At 28.8% G+C, this 14,451-nt stretch overlaps 3 protein-coding genes across 6 annotated transcripts in view; 2 read left to right on the top strand and 1 right to left on the bottom strand.

The window, feature by feature from the left end:
• The window catches only part of LOC119604598 (neurogenic locus Notch protein), a 77,428-nt gene extending 75,769 nt beyond the window's left edge, over positions 1 to 1,659 (top strand). The window contains exons 8-10 of the mRNA XM_037957323.1: positions 26 to 275; positions 335 to 787; positions 855 to 1,659. Of these exons, the coding sequence (XP_037813251.1) occupies positions 26 to 275; positions 335 to 787; positions 855 to 1,195 (1,044 nt within the window). The 3' untranslated portion in view covers positions 1,196 to 1,659. The remainder of the gene's footprint in view (positions 1 to 25; positions 276 to 334; positions 788 to 854) is intronic.
• A 3,764-nt stretch (positions 1,660 to 5,423) lies between these two features.
• On the bottom strand, positions 5,424 to 6,053 carry LOC119604594 (UPF0729 protein GD16342). The gene has a single exon (XM_037957319.1). It carries the CDS (start codon positions 5,877 to 5,879, stop codon positions 5,565 to 5,567), a length of 315 nt encoding a protein of 104 aa, XP_037813247.1. The 5' UTR covers positions 5,880 to 6,053; the 3' UTR covers positions 5,424 to 5,564.
• Positions 6,054 to 6,804: 751 nt separating this feature from the next.
• Positions 6,805 to 14,451, top strand: part of LOC119604590 (rab11 family-interacting protein 5-like) — a 35,991-nt gene continuing 28,344 nt past the window's right edge. For 2 of the 4 annotated variants that reach the window (XM_037957314.1, XM_037957313.1), the window contains exon 1: positions 6,805 to 7,428. In XM_037957314.1, coding sequence (XP_037813242.1) covers positions 7,398 to 7,428 — 31 coding nt within the window. In that variant the 5' untranslated portion in view covers positions 6,805 to 7,397. The remainder of the gene's footprint in view (positions 7,429 to 14,451) is intronic. The other 2 variants (XM_037957316.1, XM_037957315.1) reach the window with 1 other exon arrangement.

The following is a 14,451-nucleotide window of genomic DNA, read 5'->3' as shown; positions in this document are numbered from 1 at the left end:
TAAATGTATGTATTCCTCTTTGCAGAACGCCCAATCCATGCAGTCGCTGGTGCCGCAACAAAGCCACGATATGATAAAAATGGAAAATTATGGTTATTCCATGGGTTCGCCCTTTCATCAGGAACTGATGAATGGCAATCAGAATGGCAACAATGGTTTAAACGGCAACAATATGATGGGTGGCCATGAGCAAGGTCTCAGTCCACCCTATTCCAATCAGTCGCCACCACATTCCGTACAATCGAATATGGCATTATCACCTCATGCTTATTTGGGTAAGTTTTGAATAAGAAAGAATTTAAGGAATAGTTTATTAATTACGTTTGCTATATAGGTTCTCCCTCTCCTGCCAAGTCACGACCCAGTTTGCCCACATCACCCACACATATGCAGGCCATGCGACATGCCACGCATCAAAAGCAATTCTGTGGCAATAACTTGAATACATTGTTGGGTGGAAGCAGTGCTTCTGCGCTACAATCACAAAACTCACCCAACAGCATGAATTTCCAAACTCCTAGCAGTCAAAATTCACCAGTTAGTTTAGGCATTATTTCGCCCACTGGTAGTGATATGGGCATTATGATGGCCGCCAATCAACAGCAGCAGCAGCAACAGTTGCAACAGCAGCAACAACAACAGCAGCAGCAACAAAACAAGAATAGTGCAATAATGCAATCAATGCAGCAACAACAACAACAGCAAATGGGTGGTAATAATAACGGAGGTCCGGGAATGGATTTCAGTTCAGCAGGCTTGGACTTGAATAGTTTTTGTGGATCACCGGGTAAGTTTAAACCACTTAAATGTCTTTTAACAAAATAATTTATTGTTACAATTTCCTTGCCTTACAGACTCATTTCACTCGGGTCAAATGAATCCCCCCTCCATACAAAGTTCAATGTCAGCCTCATCGCCCTCGACAGCCAACATGTTATCACCATCATCACAACACAATCAGGCCTTCTATCAGTACCTGACACCACCCAGCCAACACTCGGGCAGCCACACACCACAACACATGGTCCAAACTCTAGACAGTTATCCCACACCATCACCCGAATCGCCCGGCCACTGGTCAAGTTCATCGCCCCGTTCCGATTGGTCAGAGGGTGTACAATCGCCGGCTGCCAATAATCTCTATATTTCAGGTGGTCATCAGGCCAACAAGGGTTCAGAGGCGATTTACATTTGACAATGAAAGTAAAAAGAGAGTTAAAACGAAAAGCTCTCTGTGTAGTTAAGAGAATTATGAAGCATCATGTTTTATTGATGCTTTAAAATGCTAAATGCAAAGAGACTTATATAAATATACATAATAATATATTATTAATATTTAGGTGAATATTTAACGAAAAAAAAAACCCAACAAATAAAACGAAATTTTAAACTGTGCTTAGTTTGTAAGTTAACAAAAAAAAAAAAAAAAGAGAACACTTGTGTCTGTTTTAAAAACAGACTCAAGGGCTGCTAAGTTAAAAAAAAGCCATATTTTTAAGCTTAACACATACATGCATACGAAACGATCATATAAGATTGTATTAGATGAAAAAAGGAAGGAAGTAAGATCATTAACAAAAATACGATTTGTATAAAAGAATCAATTATAAAATCAGCTTAAAGAAATGAAACTCATTTTGAGAATCTCCAACCCCCCCCCCCCCCCCCCCAAAAAAAAACCAGACCAGAATTTCATATGAAAATCTCTTATTTAAAAAGAATTCTTTTTAATTTAAATAGTAGATTTGTAGTATTTAAAGAATTTTTTTCTTATATATGAAATGTATAAACATATAATTAGGGTTTTAAGGGAAGAAAAAATAGGGAAATATTTGGATTCAGAATTAATTGTAAAACAGTGTAGGACAGTTATGTGAATCAAGCAAATTTGAAACTTAAATGTTAAGCTTTTAAAGCGTAAAGTGTTCTTTGTGTCGATCACTTTTAGAGAGATTAACAAAGCTTTTTACTCATGATCTCGAGTAATTTGCTTTATTACTATGAATATTTTGTGAAGCCTTACTAATATCCCACTTGATTCTCCTTCAAAGAATAATTTGCAAATTAAGAAGAAATTTTAAAAGTTTCCCCTTGCCCTTTGCCCTCAGTTGTGTTTATATATTTCTCTCAATTTCTCAGAAATTCCTTAAGCAAAAAAAAATTGTATATTCGTTTTATTATTTTAATTAAACTTTCATTAAGCTTTAAACTATAAAAATTATATAACATAACTAAAATATATTTCTAACAAACTGTAGAAGACAAATTCTTAAATTTAAAACTTTTGTTTAGTTTTGTAATGCCAGTACTTTTTAATTAATTTTTTTTTTCATAAAAATTAAATAAAAATGACTTTTATCTTTAATATTTTTTTAGTGAAAAGTTTAATTATAAAAAACACTTACAATTTAGTTTAATATATTATGTTAAATTTAAAGTTAACTGTTTTTTTATTTTATTTTTTTTTTTTTAGTTACATATTAATAATTCTGAACTAATGCTTCCAATTTTTAAAGATTTTTTTTTGTTAAATTACTTAAATTTAAAAACGAGGTCTTTATTAAAAAGCCAGTAAATAACAAGAAATAAACAATCCTAATTATTTTTTTATTTAGCATATAATTTATTTTCTTAATTAAATAATTATAATTGTAAAACGAAGAAGCATTTTATTATTTCATTATGTTTTTTTTTAAAGAATATTTTCATATGTAAAAAGTATCTCAAAAAAATCAATCCATTAGTTTTAACTTAAAATAAATTTTTATTAAATGTAAGTTACATTAAAAACAAAATAAAATACTAAACGCCTTTTAACAAAAAACAAACATATTTAATTGTAATTTTTTTTATGTGTGTATTGTACATTGTAAAATTTTTATCCTAATTCCCGGTTTTATATAGTTTTATTAAATATTTTATATATAATTTAAGCTTTATAAACAAAAAATCAATCTCTTTTTTTTAAACATAATTTACATTTTTAGTTTTACTTAACAATTAAGTGCTAAAATTCTTATTATTAAAGCAAAAACAAAAACAAAACAGTAATTTAATATTTTTTTATTAAGTTAAAAAATTATATTTTTTAAATTACATTTTACCATAATATATAATTTTTATTTATGCTGTATTCAATAATAGTTTTCTTTTTTTTTATAAATTACATCAAATAATTATTCCATTACACAGCCGTAAATTCAATTTTAGTTTGTATGTATTTTCAAACAACTTGTTCTCCTGTTAAAATGTAAAATTTTCTTTTATACAATAATATAATTTTTGTTCTCTTTCTCTAAATATCCTCTAAATTGAATTCTCTGTCTATATATATTTTTTGCGCTTTATTATGCTTATTTTTATATTATAAATAATAATTTTTTTATACATACAACAAACAATATTTTTGTACAGTATATGAAATGAAAGCGATATATACTGTAAAAATAAAAATACAATATTATAATTGTTAAAAAAAAAAACAAAATTGTGGTTTTTATTTATAATTTTTTCCATATTTTAGCGGGTTCAGATGGTGTGTAATATCAGGCTGCCATTAATCTGTATGTTTCAGGCGGTTATCAGGCTTACAAGGAGAGTTCAAAGTCGATGTAGGTTTGGCAGTTGTATTAGTAAAAGAGCCAATGCGAAAAACTCTTTGATCTCTGGTTGGTTAGTTAGTTACTTGGTAAAATCCGAAAAAAGTTTATTTTAGTGAAAGACTTGAAAATGAAAACACTTTTAACACGTTTTTTTTTCGAAAAAATCTGTTGATGTTTAATGGAACAGAAATTGATATTCCTTAAAACGTTCGTATAATTTTAGTGACAAATGGAAAGTTCGGTTCTATCATTCCATCTATCTATCTATCTATCTATCTATTCTATCTATCTATCTATCTATCTATCTATCTATCTATCTATCTATCTATCTATCTATCTATCTATCTATCTATCTATCTATCTATCTATCTATCTATCTATCTATCTATCTATCTATCTATCTATCTATCTATCTATCTATCTATCTATCTATCTATCTATCTATCTATCTATCTATCTATCTATCTATCTATCTATCTATCTATCTATCTATCTATCTATCTATCTATCTATCTATCTATCTATCTATCTATCTATCTATCTATCTATCTATCTATCTATCTATCTATCTATCTATCTATCTATCTATCTATCTATCTATCTATCTATCTATCTATCTATCTATCTATCTATCTATCTATCTATCTATCTATCTATCTATCTATCTATCTATCTATCTATCTATCTATCTATCTATCTATCTATCTATCTATCTATCTACTATCTATCTATCTATCTATCTATCTATCTATCTATCTATCTATCTATCTATCTATCTATCTATCTATCTATCTATCTATCTATCTATCTATCTATCTATCTATCTATCTATCTATCTATCTATCTATCTATCTATCTATCTATCTATCTATCTATCTATCTATCTATATATCTATCTATCTATCTATCTATCTATCTATCTATCTATCTATCTATCTATCTATCTACCTATCTATCTACCTATCTATCTATCTATCTATCTATCTATCTATCTATCTATCTATCTATCTATCTATCTATCTATCTATCTATCTATCTATCTATCTATCTATCTATCTATCTATCTATCTATCTATCTATCTATCTATCTATCTATCTATCTATCTATCTATCTATCTATCTATCTATCTATCTATCTATCTATCTATCTATCTATCTATCTATCTATATATCTATCTATCTATCTATCTATCTATCTATCTATCTATCTATCTATATCTAAACATTATTTTAATTATAATTTTGTTTTACTAAAAATTTAAAATTTTCATTAAAAAAAAGTAATTTATCAAAAACTTAAATGAAACGCTTTGTGATGATGTTGAATTTAAATAGCGCCTGCTTATCTACTTAAAAATGGTAGTTAGGACCATGGTTCAATAAATTACCTTTATCATGTTTCAAATTATCCAGTATTTGAAAATGCTTATAGGTTTCTTCAACTATAATTGTATAATCTTGTACTGATTTACTATATTCGTTATCCCTTTAAATGTATCCTTAATTCTTGTTAATATAATGACATTGATGTAATATGATTTCTATATTAAACCTACTTTTTGATATGAAAGTTTATGTGGCCATGAATACGGTAAATCGACCGATTTGAAGTTTAAAACTAAAATTACTACAGATTATCAATATCATATGAGATTAATAATCTCAGATTATGCAATATATTCAAATTAAAAATTCTAGGATTTTAAGAACCAATGGCTAGAATACTTTCGTATCTTTTCCATCTTTTTTAACAATGTTTTTCTATAAATTTGGTTAAATGAAAAATATATATCATCAATAAATTATTAAAACCCAATTATACACGAATATTTATTTACTTTTTATTTTATCTTGTCCATAAAAACTAAATACATAGTCCAAAGTTTAAAAAACAATTATTTTCTTTAAAAATTAAAACTTAAAATACTTGTTGTCCTCTCTTTTAAACTAATTTTATTACATTTAATTAACTTTTTTACTATCCACTTCCGAGGTTGCTGCTACAATTTCTGGCTTTGTTGTCAAGGTCGCCGCTTCACTTTCGTTCTTATCTTCCGGATTGTTTTCTGACTCATTATCTTTCAGCTTCTTCTTAGCACCTGGATAAGGACAAACTCCACCTTTGCATTCGAATGGAAATTCGGGGGCTTCTTTAATAACATTACCCTGGGCATCTTTCTTGGCCCAAGGATTCCAATAACGCAGCATTATGGGTTGGATAAATTTGTGCCAAATGTACAGTAGTACGGGAATAATGAAACAAGGAACACAAACCATTGTGGTGATACTGGAATGTAGGGATTTAAGTTAACAAATAACTTTATTTTAGGTAAATTTTAACTAAATGATTAGTTATTTGGAATTTAATTAAATTTTGTAGTAAGAGTAGTAAAAAAGTTCTGAAACAATGACGTTTTTTCAATAAAAAAAGTCAATAATAAACAGCTGTCGCACAAGCTGTTTCATATATGAAAGGGAAATTTTTGTTTAGTAATAATAAATATACTTATGAAACAGTCTGTTAAAAAAGAAAATATGTGGCATTACGAAAATAATTAAATGCCGTAAAACGAGCAACTTTCTTCGTTTTTTAAGCGACAATTAAATAAAAAATGTCACAAATGTTGTTTATAATTATATTTTCTTTAAATTTTTTTTCGAATTTAATAACGAATTTAGTTTCTGGCAACACTATTTAAGATTGGCTGGCACAAAGTAAATTAATAAAGTAGCGACACGAGTTGTTGTACAACAAACGTCTACAAAAACCACAGGCAATTTGTTTTTGTTCGAAATACTCACTTGTCAAAATTTGTTTACAAAAATGAACCAATAATTAATGGAAAATATGGCATTATTGTTGTACTTTCCAAAAATATGTTGTTATTTATATTAAAAGTCACAGAGTTTTCTTTATTTTTTAAAAATTAGAACATTTTTAAAAATATTATACACTTAAAATACACTTTTTCACATTAAATACAACAAATTACTCAGAAATTTGTACAACAGCAAGCGTTAAAATGAAAACAAATATGGCAACATAAACATTTTTGACAAGTAAGTCCACAAATAGCAAGTTTAAAAAAAATAGTCAGCTGTTCAAATGAGTCTACTTTATAAATTTACTTTGGGCTGGCATTTAAATTTCCCATAAATATTACTCAGCTGTTTATGCAAGTACACCTTGTCTAAATTCTATGCGATGTCAAATTAGAAGTGATTTTTCATCGACATTGGTCGGTTGTGTTTCGTCGTCGTCGTTTTAATTTGTTTCTTCTACGGTTTTCGTTTTATACGTTTTCTTATTTATTGTTTTATTTCCATAATTAATTAATAATCTAGAGAAAATTTCAACAAAAATATAATATAAATTTTAATTAAATAGAAATAAATTCGTGATAAATTACAAAAAAGAAATTAAAACAAAGTATAAATGTGACAAGTGTTGGAAAAAGAAAAAGAAGTGAATAATCTTAAGCAGTTAAAAATAAATGGTTTTAAAATAAAAATACCTACCTATATTGTATATTAATTACAAAATTTCTTTGGATGATTCAAAAAGTATATGAATAGAAGAAAAAACCTCGGTGAAAACAATCAGTTGATCGCATTCAGCTACTAATACCATAACAACAACAAAAAACAGAAAAAATAAAACAGCAAAAATAGTAACATCAAGGTAAATTTTAACCAACGAGAGGGAGCAAAGCAACCAACCAACCAACAACAACAACACCTCACGTAAATAAACACTCATACATACTCACAACAGCAACAACAAACACATTTACAATGTGGAGCCCAACACATATTAAAGTGACAAGTAAGTAAACAACAACAATAATAATAACAACATATTTGTATCGTTTTTTAATAAAAACAGTAATGTCAACTGTTGGGGTTTTGAAGGATTTAAAAAGGAAGAAATACTAAACGTTTTTGTAGAAAATCCTGAAATAAGTCTTTGAAAATTCATTTAAACACGGTTTTAGGTATTAAATGAAAATTATATTTAAACCCGTTTTTAGGTATAAAGTTAAAATATCATCATTTAGTGACTCATTTATAAAGTATTTAACTTTGTTTGTCTAATTTTTTATACCTACTGTATATCTTCGATTAGATAATTTTATGAGGAGCAGAACTGGAAAATAGTTAATTCAATTAAAAAATAACTATATACCGGTATTCACACCTTCGGTTATTTTGTTTATTATATTCGTTTAACTAAGTGCAGCTATCCAATTAAACCTAAGTTATGGTAGTTTTTTTTTTAATTTTCTTTAAATTTTCATTTCATAATTTTTTACTGAAAAGTGAGCCATAATAACAAAGCAAGCTGCTCTTAATCTAACAGCAAAGTTATGCCACAGAAACCCGTCCAAAAAGGATAAATTTTAAAATAAATATCCGATCGCTAAAATACTGCTCTTATTTGTAAGGTCTTTTAAGATTAATTTCAATAGAAACATTGCTTATTCCTTAAAGCTGTAATGATTTTTTATCTACATACATATCCCAAAGACTTTTTACCTGGCTTATGTAGCTCCCTTATTATTCTTCACATCCGAAATTTAACAAGATTGGATGAATTGAATAAATTTCCAATGGTTTCTTAATGACATCCAGGACATTTTTCCAAACTTTTAAAGATATTCTTTCACAAATGCTTGTGGCTGGATTGACCCTGTATACCAAAGACTGCATGTTTCCTCACTAAAGGTATTATAGTGGTCTATGAAATGATCCAAAATGTAAGATTAATAGCTCTCCAAATTCGGCTCTCAATATATTCACGGTATCACGTGAGAAGGGCATGTATAACTGTCTTATTGAAACCACTTATGAACAAATTTTAAATCTTCCACTTCTCCACCTATTGCAACACTGCAATTTACATCGTTTTTGAAGATGTATTGTCCAATGATGACACCGGCCCACAAACCACATGAAATAATGCAACGTACCTATTGATCCAAAAATAAAATGATACACATCTGTAAAACTATTTGCAGATCTAAAACCAAAGAATATGTATTTATTACAATACGCAGAATACGCATCTTGACTTGTGGGTTCTTATTATTTACATGTATTCTTTATGTATTACGACCCGCTATTGAAAATTTATCTTCATACAATGCACATTCTATGCGTTATTCTTTGTAAAACTCAGCTTAAACTTCTTAGCCAAAATTAAAAAGCGCTACACTGACAACACTGTATTTAAATGAATAATATTGAGGAATTTATGAATATTTTGTTTTGAGTTTTAGTTGAGTGTATTTGTGTAAATCAGAGGAGCGCAAGATTGCCATTACATAGCACGCGTGATAGGGTAAGAAAATTCTGCTGACGCTAAGTTGATACACATACACTATAGGTTTAATTCTTCTTCTTTTTATAATGAGCAATATCAGTTGGTTTGCTCTCAACTTGAAAAACAAAATCAAATCAGTTGCTGATCAGCACTTGTCGAAGCGAGGTCTGTACGCGACGTTTTTAAAATACACACAGAAATACAACAACAAAATTTTGAGAAAGCCGAATTAATGTAGGAGAACATGAGAGAACAGTTGATAGTTTTTTATATATAGACTTTGATATACGCTGGCTGTCAAAATCCATAATAAATATTTGACAGTTAGCATATGCTTTATAGTTTATAGGCATTTTATTAGTATACTTTTATTTTGAATTGAATTATGTTCTCTGCTGCTTTACCAACACAAATAAAACTATGGTAGTCTATGGTAGTATGTGTTTGAGCAACACTGGTGTAAATGTTAAAAATGTTATAAGTATTCGTTTGGCAAAAACTAAAAAAAAAATATTGAAGGTATTTTTGGTAGCTTTGCTGTTGTTGCTGGTATTATGCATACTTATTTTGTTGTTCATTATTATTATATTATTTCTTTTGTTTTGTTTATTTTGTCTCGATATTAAAATAAATTTTGCAGTTTTGTTTCTTATTATGAGGAACGTTGATTAACTAACTAAACAAAAACGTAATTGGCAAAAACTATTTTGTTTTCATATCTATTTTTGTTATTTTAATAGGTTTTTTTTGGTGCGACATCATCAGTTCTTCCGTTCACAATATTTAAATTTTAACAAAATTTGATTATTTTCGATAAATCTTGATTGTAAACGAATAAATATTGTCAACCTTCCACCTCAAATAAAAAAATCTCCATGTGTATATTTGTGTTTGAAAAAGTAAATTAAATAAAAATTAATTAAATACCGCACCCATTAAGTCGTTTAGAAAACTAGTTAGTTTATTTTTACAGAAAATCATGCACAAAATAAAATTATTGAGAAAATATAAACGCAAATGTAACATTTTACACCAACAAATATAATAACAACAAATTTCTTTTTTTGTTTTCATCGTCATCATCATGTTTATAAACAAGAACATTCATTGTCTTCTTCTTATTATTATTAACTGGCACGACAAGTGGGGACGGGTTTTTTGTTTTTGTATAAATTTTTCGCAATTAACTTCATAGCACAGTGTTGCCAAAATGTTTTGCAAAAATAATTCACAAAATTTGTATTTAACATCTAACAATTGATTAAAAATCCATAATAATTTGTATATGTTGTTCCTATATAAGTCACACAGCCGAAAATTATCTTTACTTACACAGTGATATAAAGGAATAAATAGAACCTTCTAAAATTATATTTTTAGCAGAAGATGGACTCCGATAAAATTGGAAATGCAAAGACCTTCCCCGCATATTTTTATTTATTACGATTCTCTGAATTTTATTAGTTTTATAACTGTGTAAGACTAATTTTTATTATGCTGCACGAAAGAAGGGAATTTGAAATAAATGTCTAATATTTTACAAGGAATAGATCTGCAAAAAGATTTCTGAAGAAAGTCTGACTACAAAGTCTCAGTAGAAATTCCAAGAGGCCTGTTTAGGGTTGGCCCTTTGTATTTTTATCACTAGATACTTGCCATATTTTTAAACCATATTTTGTTTTATATGTTAAGTATTCTTAACACTAATTTAACATTAAAATATGGGTCAAAAGATAACATGCATTTCTTGAGGCACCAAAGTATGATTAATAGTTTTTTTTTAAACCATATGATTCATATTTACGTGCTTTCTTTATACACATTTTTTATAAATTACTCATAAAATCTGGTTAAATTATTTTAAAAATATAATAAAACTAGAGGTGAAGAATCTTATTCCCTCATTTTGTGAAATGAAACATTCGTTAAAGTAATAAAATACTAGAAATTTTTTGAATTTTCGGTCGTCAAACATCTGTAATTCGGAAAAACGGATTATCTTTCTCTCTCCCTAATCGAATCTGCAACTATTAACTAGTCTGCCGGATCGTCCCAACATCGTCTTTTGCGCTTGAGTTCAGTCAGTTCTTGCCATTCGTAGTTAATCTACTAAACTTTTCATAGTAGATTCAAGATTTTTAAATCAATAAAGGTTTCTCCAGGTTAAATCACATTTAGCGAAGCATTCGGTTTATGATTAATTCGATATTTACCAACGTAGTGAATCCTCCTCCATTATATTAATGAATTAAACCATCTGATGTGCAAGAAGTGAAACTGAATAATTTTGATTTCGTTGTCGGTGCCTCAAGAGATTTATAAGAAAATCTATTCAAACTTGTACTTTGGCTCTAAGATCCTAACCAATTTCCTGCGTCTATCCGCATTTTCAAAGTAGATGAAATATTTTACGGAAATTTCGACAAATTTTGGGAGTTTATTTCATTTAAAGTATTGGATATTGTCAGTTAAAATCGTTTTCCGTAGTTCTGGCATCATATAGATTCCCAGTCCAATACTAATTAATACAAACAAAGTTAAGACTATTAAGCAGGTTAGCTCGAACTTCAAAACAACTATTTTCTAAACATTTCTTTAGGAATTATTGCCACATATGGCCGGGTGTTGTCTTGATTCGAAGACGTATTCGTCATCGGGCAATACTCGCAATACTTGGACGGTATTCATATAAGATTGTATTATATTGCCAGTAATGCTTCAAATGACTTTTCACTGTCCTCAAGCTGCATTTCAACGTCTCTCATCTTCACCCAAATCCATAGTTTTTAAATGCATCCTATTGCTTGTAAACGTTCTGAAATTTTTGCTTGAGCAGCTAAAGGGACTAGTCATGGACCCAGTCGGGACTAGTCATTCATCTATCCCACTTTCCAAATACAAACCCACTCAATTTGGCAACACTGATCCCACCATCTACGTATGTATTTCCATTACACACTAGAATGTAGTTTCTGTTAGCACTAAAACAAACTTTCATGGCATGACAGTCGTCATCGTCGTCATAACCCAAAAACAGAACTACTAGCTTACATATTAGTCCAATTCAACTGCAGGGGCAGCGACACTTGCGTGAGTAGCAAGCATCTAAACATTTACCTCAAAAAAAATGTCTCAACTAACTAATCGATGTTTAAAAAGTTGTAGCTCTTCTTTTATCAGCAAAATACTTCTTTTACCAGTGTTCTTTGTTTCTTCTACTTATACCTAGTCTTTGGTAACATGAAGAAAATATGTAAACCAAACCCCAGTGACCATATAAGTATGAGAAACTACAAATACACCTGCTGTCATGTCATCTGTTACCATACAATTGATTAGTTTATATAGAGTTTATAGTCTATATCTATGGTTGAGTGTTTATCTCCACCATACTATGTATTGCAAAATTCTTCTTCCGTATTTTATTTATTTATTTGATATAATATTTCTTGTTTAAGAATCTTTATCTTACAAATACTGGTTAAGTATCTTACTTAAAAAAAAACTTGGTGGTAATTCAATCTTTTTTCAATTTGTAATTCTGTTTTTTTTTGTTGCAAATATGTACTTTTTCAAAAGTCAGGTTTTTCTTATCATCTTTTCGTACATTGACATTTATTGAATATTCTGTTATGTGTTTACCTTTCTTTTTTTATATTTTTATTTATAAATTTTCTCTATTCTCTGCTATTTATTATCTATAATTTCTTTAACTATAGACTTTTGCTATTTAATGGTCTATTCCCTACTTTTTTGTTAATTCTTTTAATTATAAACATTTTATTGTTTACTTTTATTCTGCCAGAGAGTTTATTTACTTATTATTAATGAACGAGCTGTTATAAAATTGTTTAATTTAATATTTTTTTTGTTAACTATTGGGTTGCTACGTTAGTTTTTTTTTTATTAATTGTGCAATAAGCAGATGTATTCTTTATGTTCGAATACCTTGATTCGTGTTAATTGAAAATTAAATATTTAATTTAAAATTCAAATTAAGTAAAGTTTTACTTAAACGTGTTATAAAATACATATTCTAATTGATATCGAAAATACGCTGGATACATACTGAAAACTTGTTTTATGGTAAAAATTATTCATATTGCTCAAAATTTAACAATTATTTTTAACAAAGTATTTTTTTAATAAATGTAATAATGACCTTGTGTTTTAGTGTATTTTAAATGAAAGTTATTTTAATTAAGTAAATATTAGTTCAAAGGAAAGTGAAATATTTATTTTTTGTTGCTCATGTAATTTAGTCAAAACTTTGGATAATGTGAGAACCTTACAGCAAGAAAAATCGCAAACTACATACTAAATTAGACTATAGACTAGACTATAGACTAGACTATAGACTAGACTATAGACTAGACTATAGACTAGACTATAGACTAGACTATAGACTAGACTATAGACTAGACTATAGACTAGACTATAGACTAGACTATAGACTAGACTATAGACTAGACTATAGACTAGACTATAGACTAGACTATAGACTAGACTATAGACTAGACTATAGACTAGACTATAGACTAGACTATAGACTAGACTATAGACTAGACTATAGACTAGACTATAGACTAGACTATAGACTAGACTATAGACTAGACTAGACTAGACTAGACTAGACTATAGACTAGACTATAGACTAGACTATAGACTAGACTATAGACTAGACTATAGACTAGACTATAGACTAGACTATAGACTAGACTATAGACTAGACTATAGACTAGACTATAGACTAGACTATAGACTAGACTATAGACTAGACTATAGACTAGACTATAGACTAGACTATAGACTAGACTATAGACTAGACTATAGACTAGACTATAGACTAGACTATAGACTAGACTATAGACTAGACTATAGACTAGACTATAGACTAGACTATAGACTAGACTATAGACTAGACTATAGACTAGACTATAGACTAGACTATAGACTAGACTATAGACTAGACTATAGACTAGACTAGACTATAGACTAGACTATAGACTAGACTATAGACTAGACTATAGACTAGACTATAGACTAGACTATAGACTAGACTATAGACTAGACTATAGACTAGACTAGTAGACTAGACTAGACTGGATACTAGACTATAGACTAGACTATAGACTAGACTATAGACTAGACTATAGACTAGACTATAGACTAGACTATAGACTAGACTATGGACTAGACTATAGACTAGACTATAGACTAGACTATAGACTAGACTATAGACTAGACTATAGACTAGACTATAGACTAGACTATAGACTAGACTATAGACTAGACTATAGACTAGACTATAGACTAGACTATAGACTAGACTATAGACTAGACTATAGACTAGACTATAGACTAGACTATAGACTAGACTATAGACTAGACTATAGACTAGACTATAGACTAGACTATAGACTAGACTATAGAACTAGACTATAGACTAGACTATAGACTAGACTATAGACTAGACTATAGACTAGACCAACGGTTCCCAAATGGGGGTCCGTGGACCCCTAGTGG

Source organism: Lucilia sericata, unplaced genomic scaffold (assembly GCF_015586225.1).
Source record: "Lucilia sericata isolate MDLA Ls3-8-SP2 unplaced genomic scaffold, ASM1558622v1 Contig000407F_arrow, whole genome shotgun sequence".
NCBI lineage: Eukaryota > Metazoa > Arthropoda > Insecta > Diptera > Calliphoridae > Lucilia > Lucilia sericata.
Note: the sequence above shows the minus strand (reverse complement) of the source record. Positions and strands in the feature narration are given on the sequence as shown.

Coding starts and splice junctions, on each gene's coding strand:
- LOC119604594 (XM_037957319.1), bottom strand. CDS start 5,879: ATGGTTTGTGTTCCTTGTTTCATTATTCCCGTACTACTGTACATTTGG.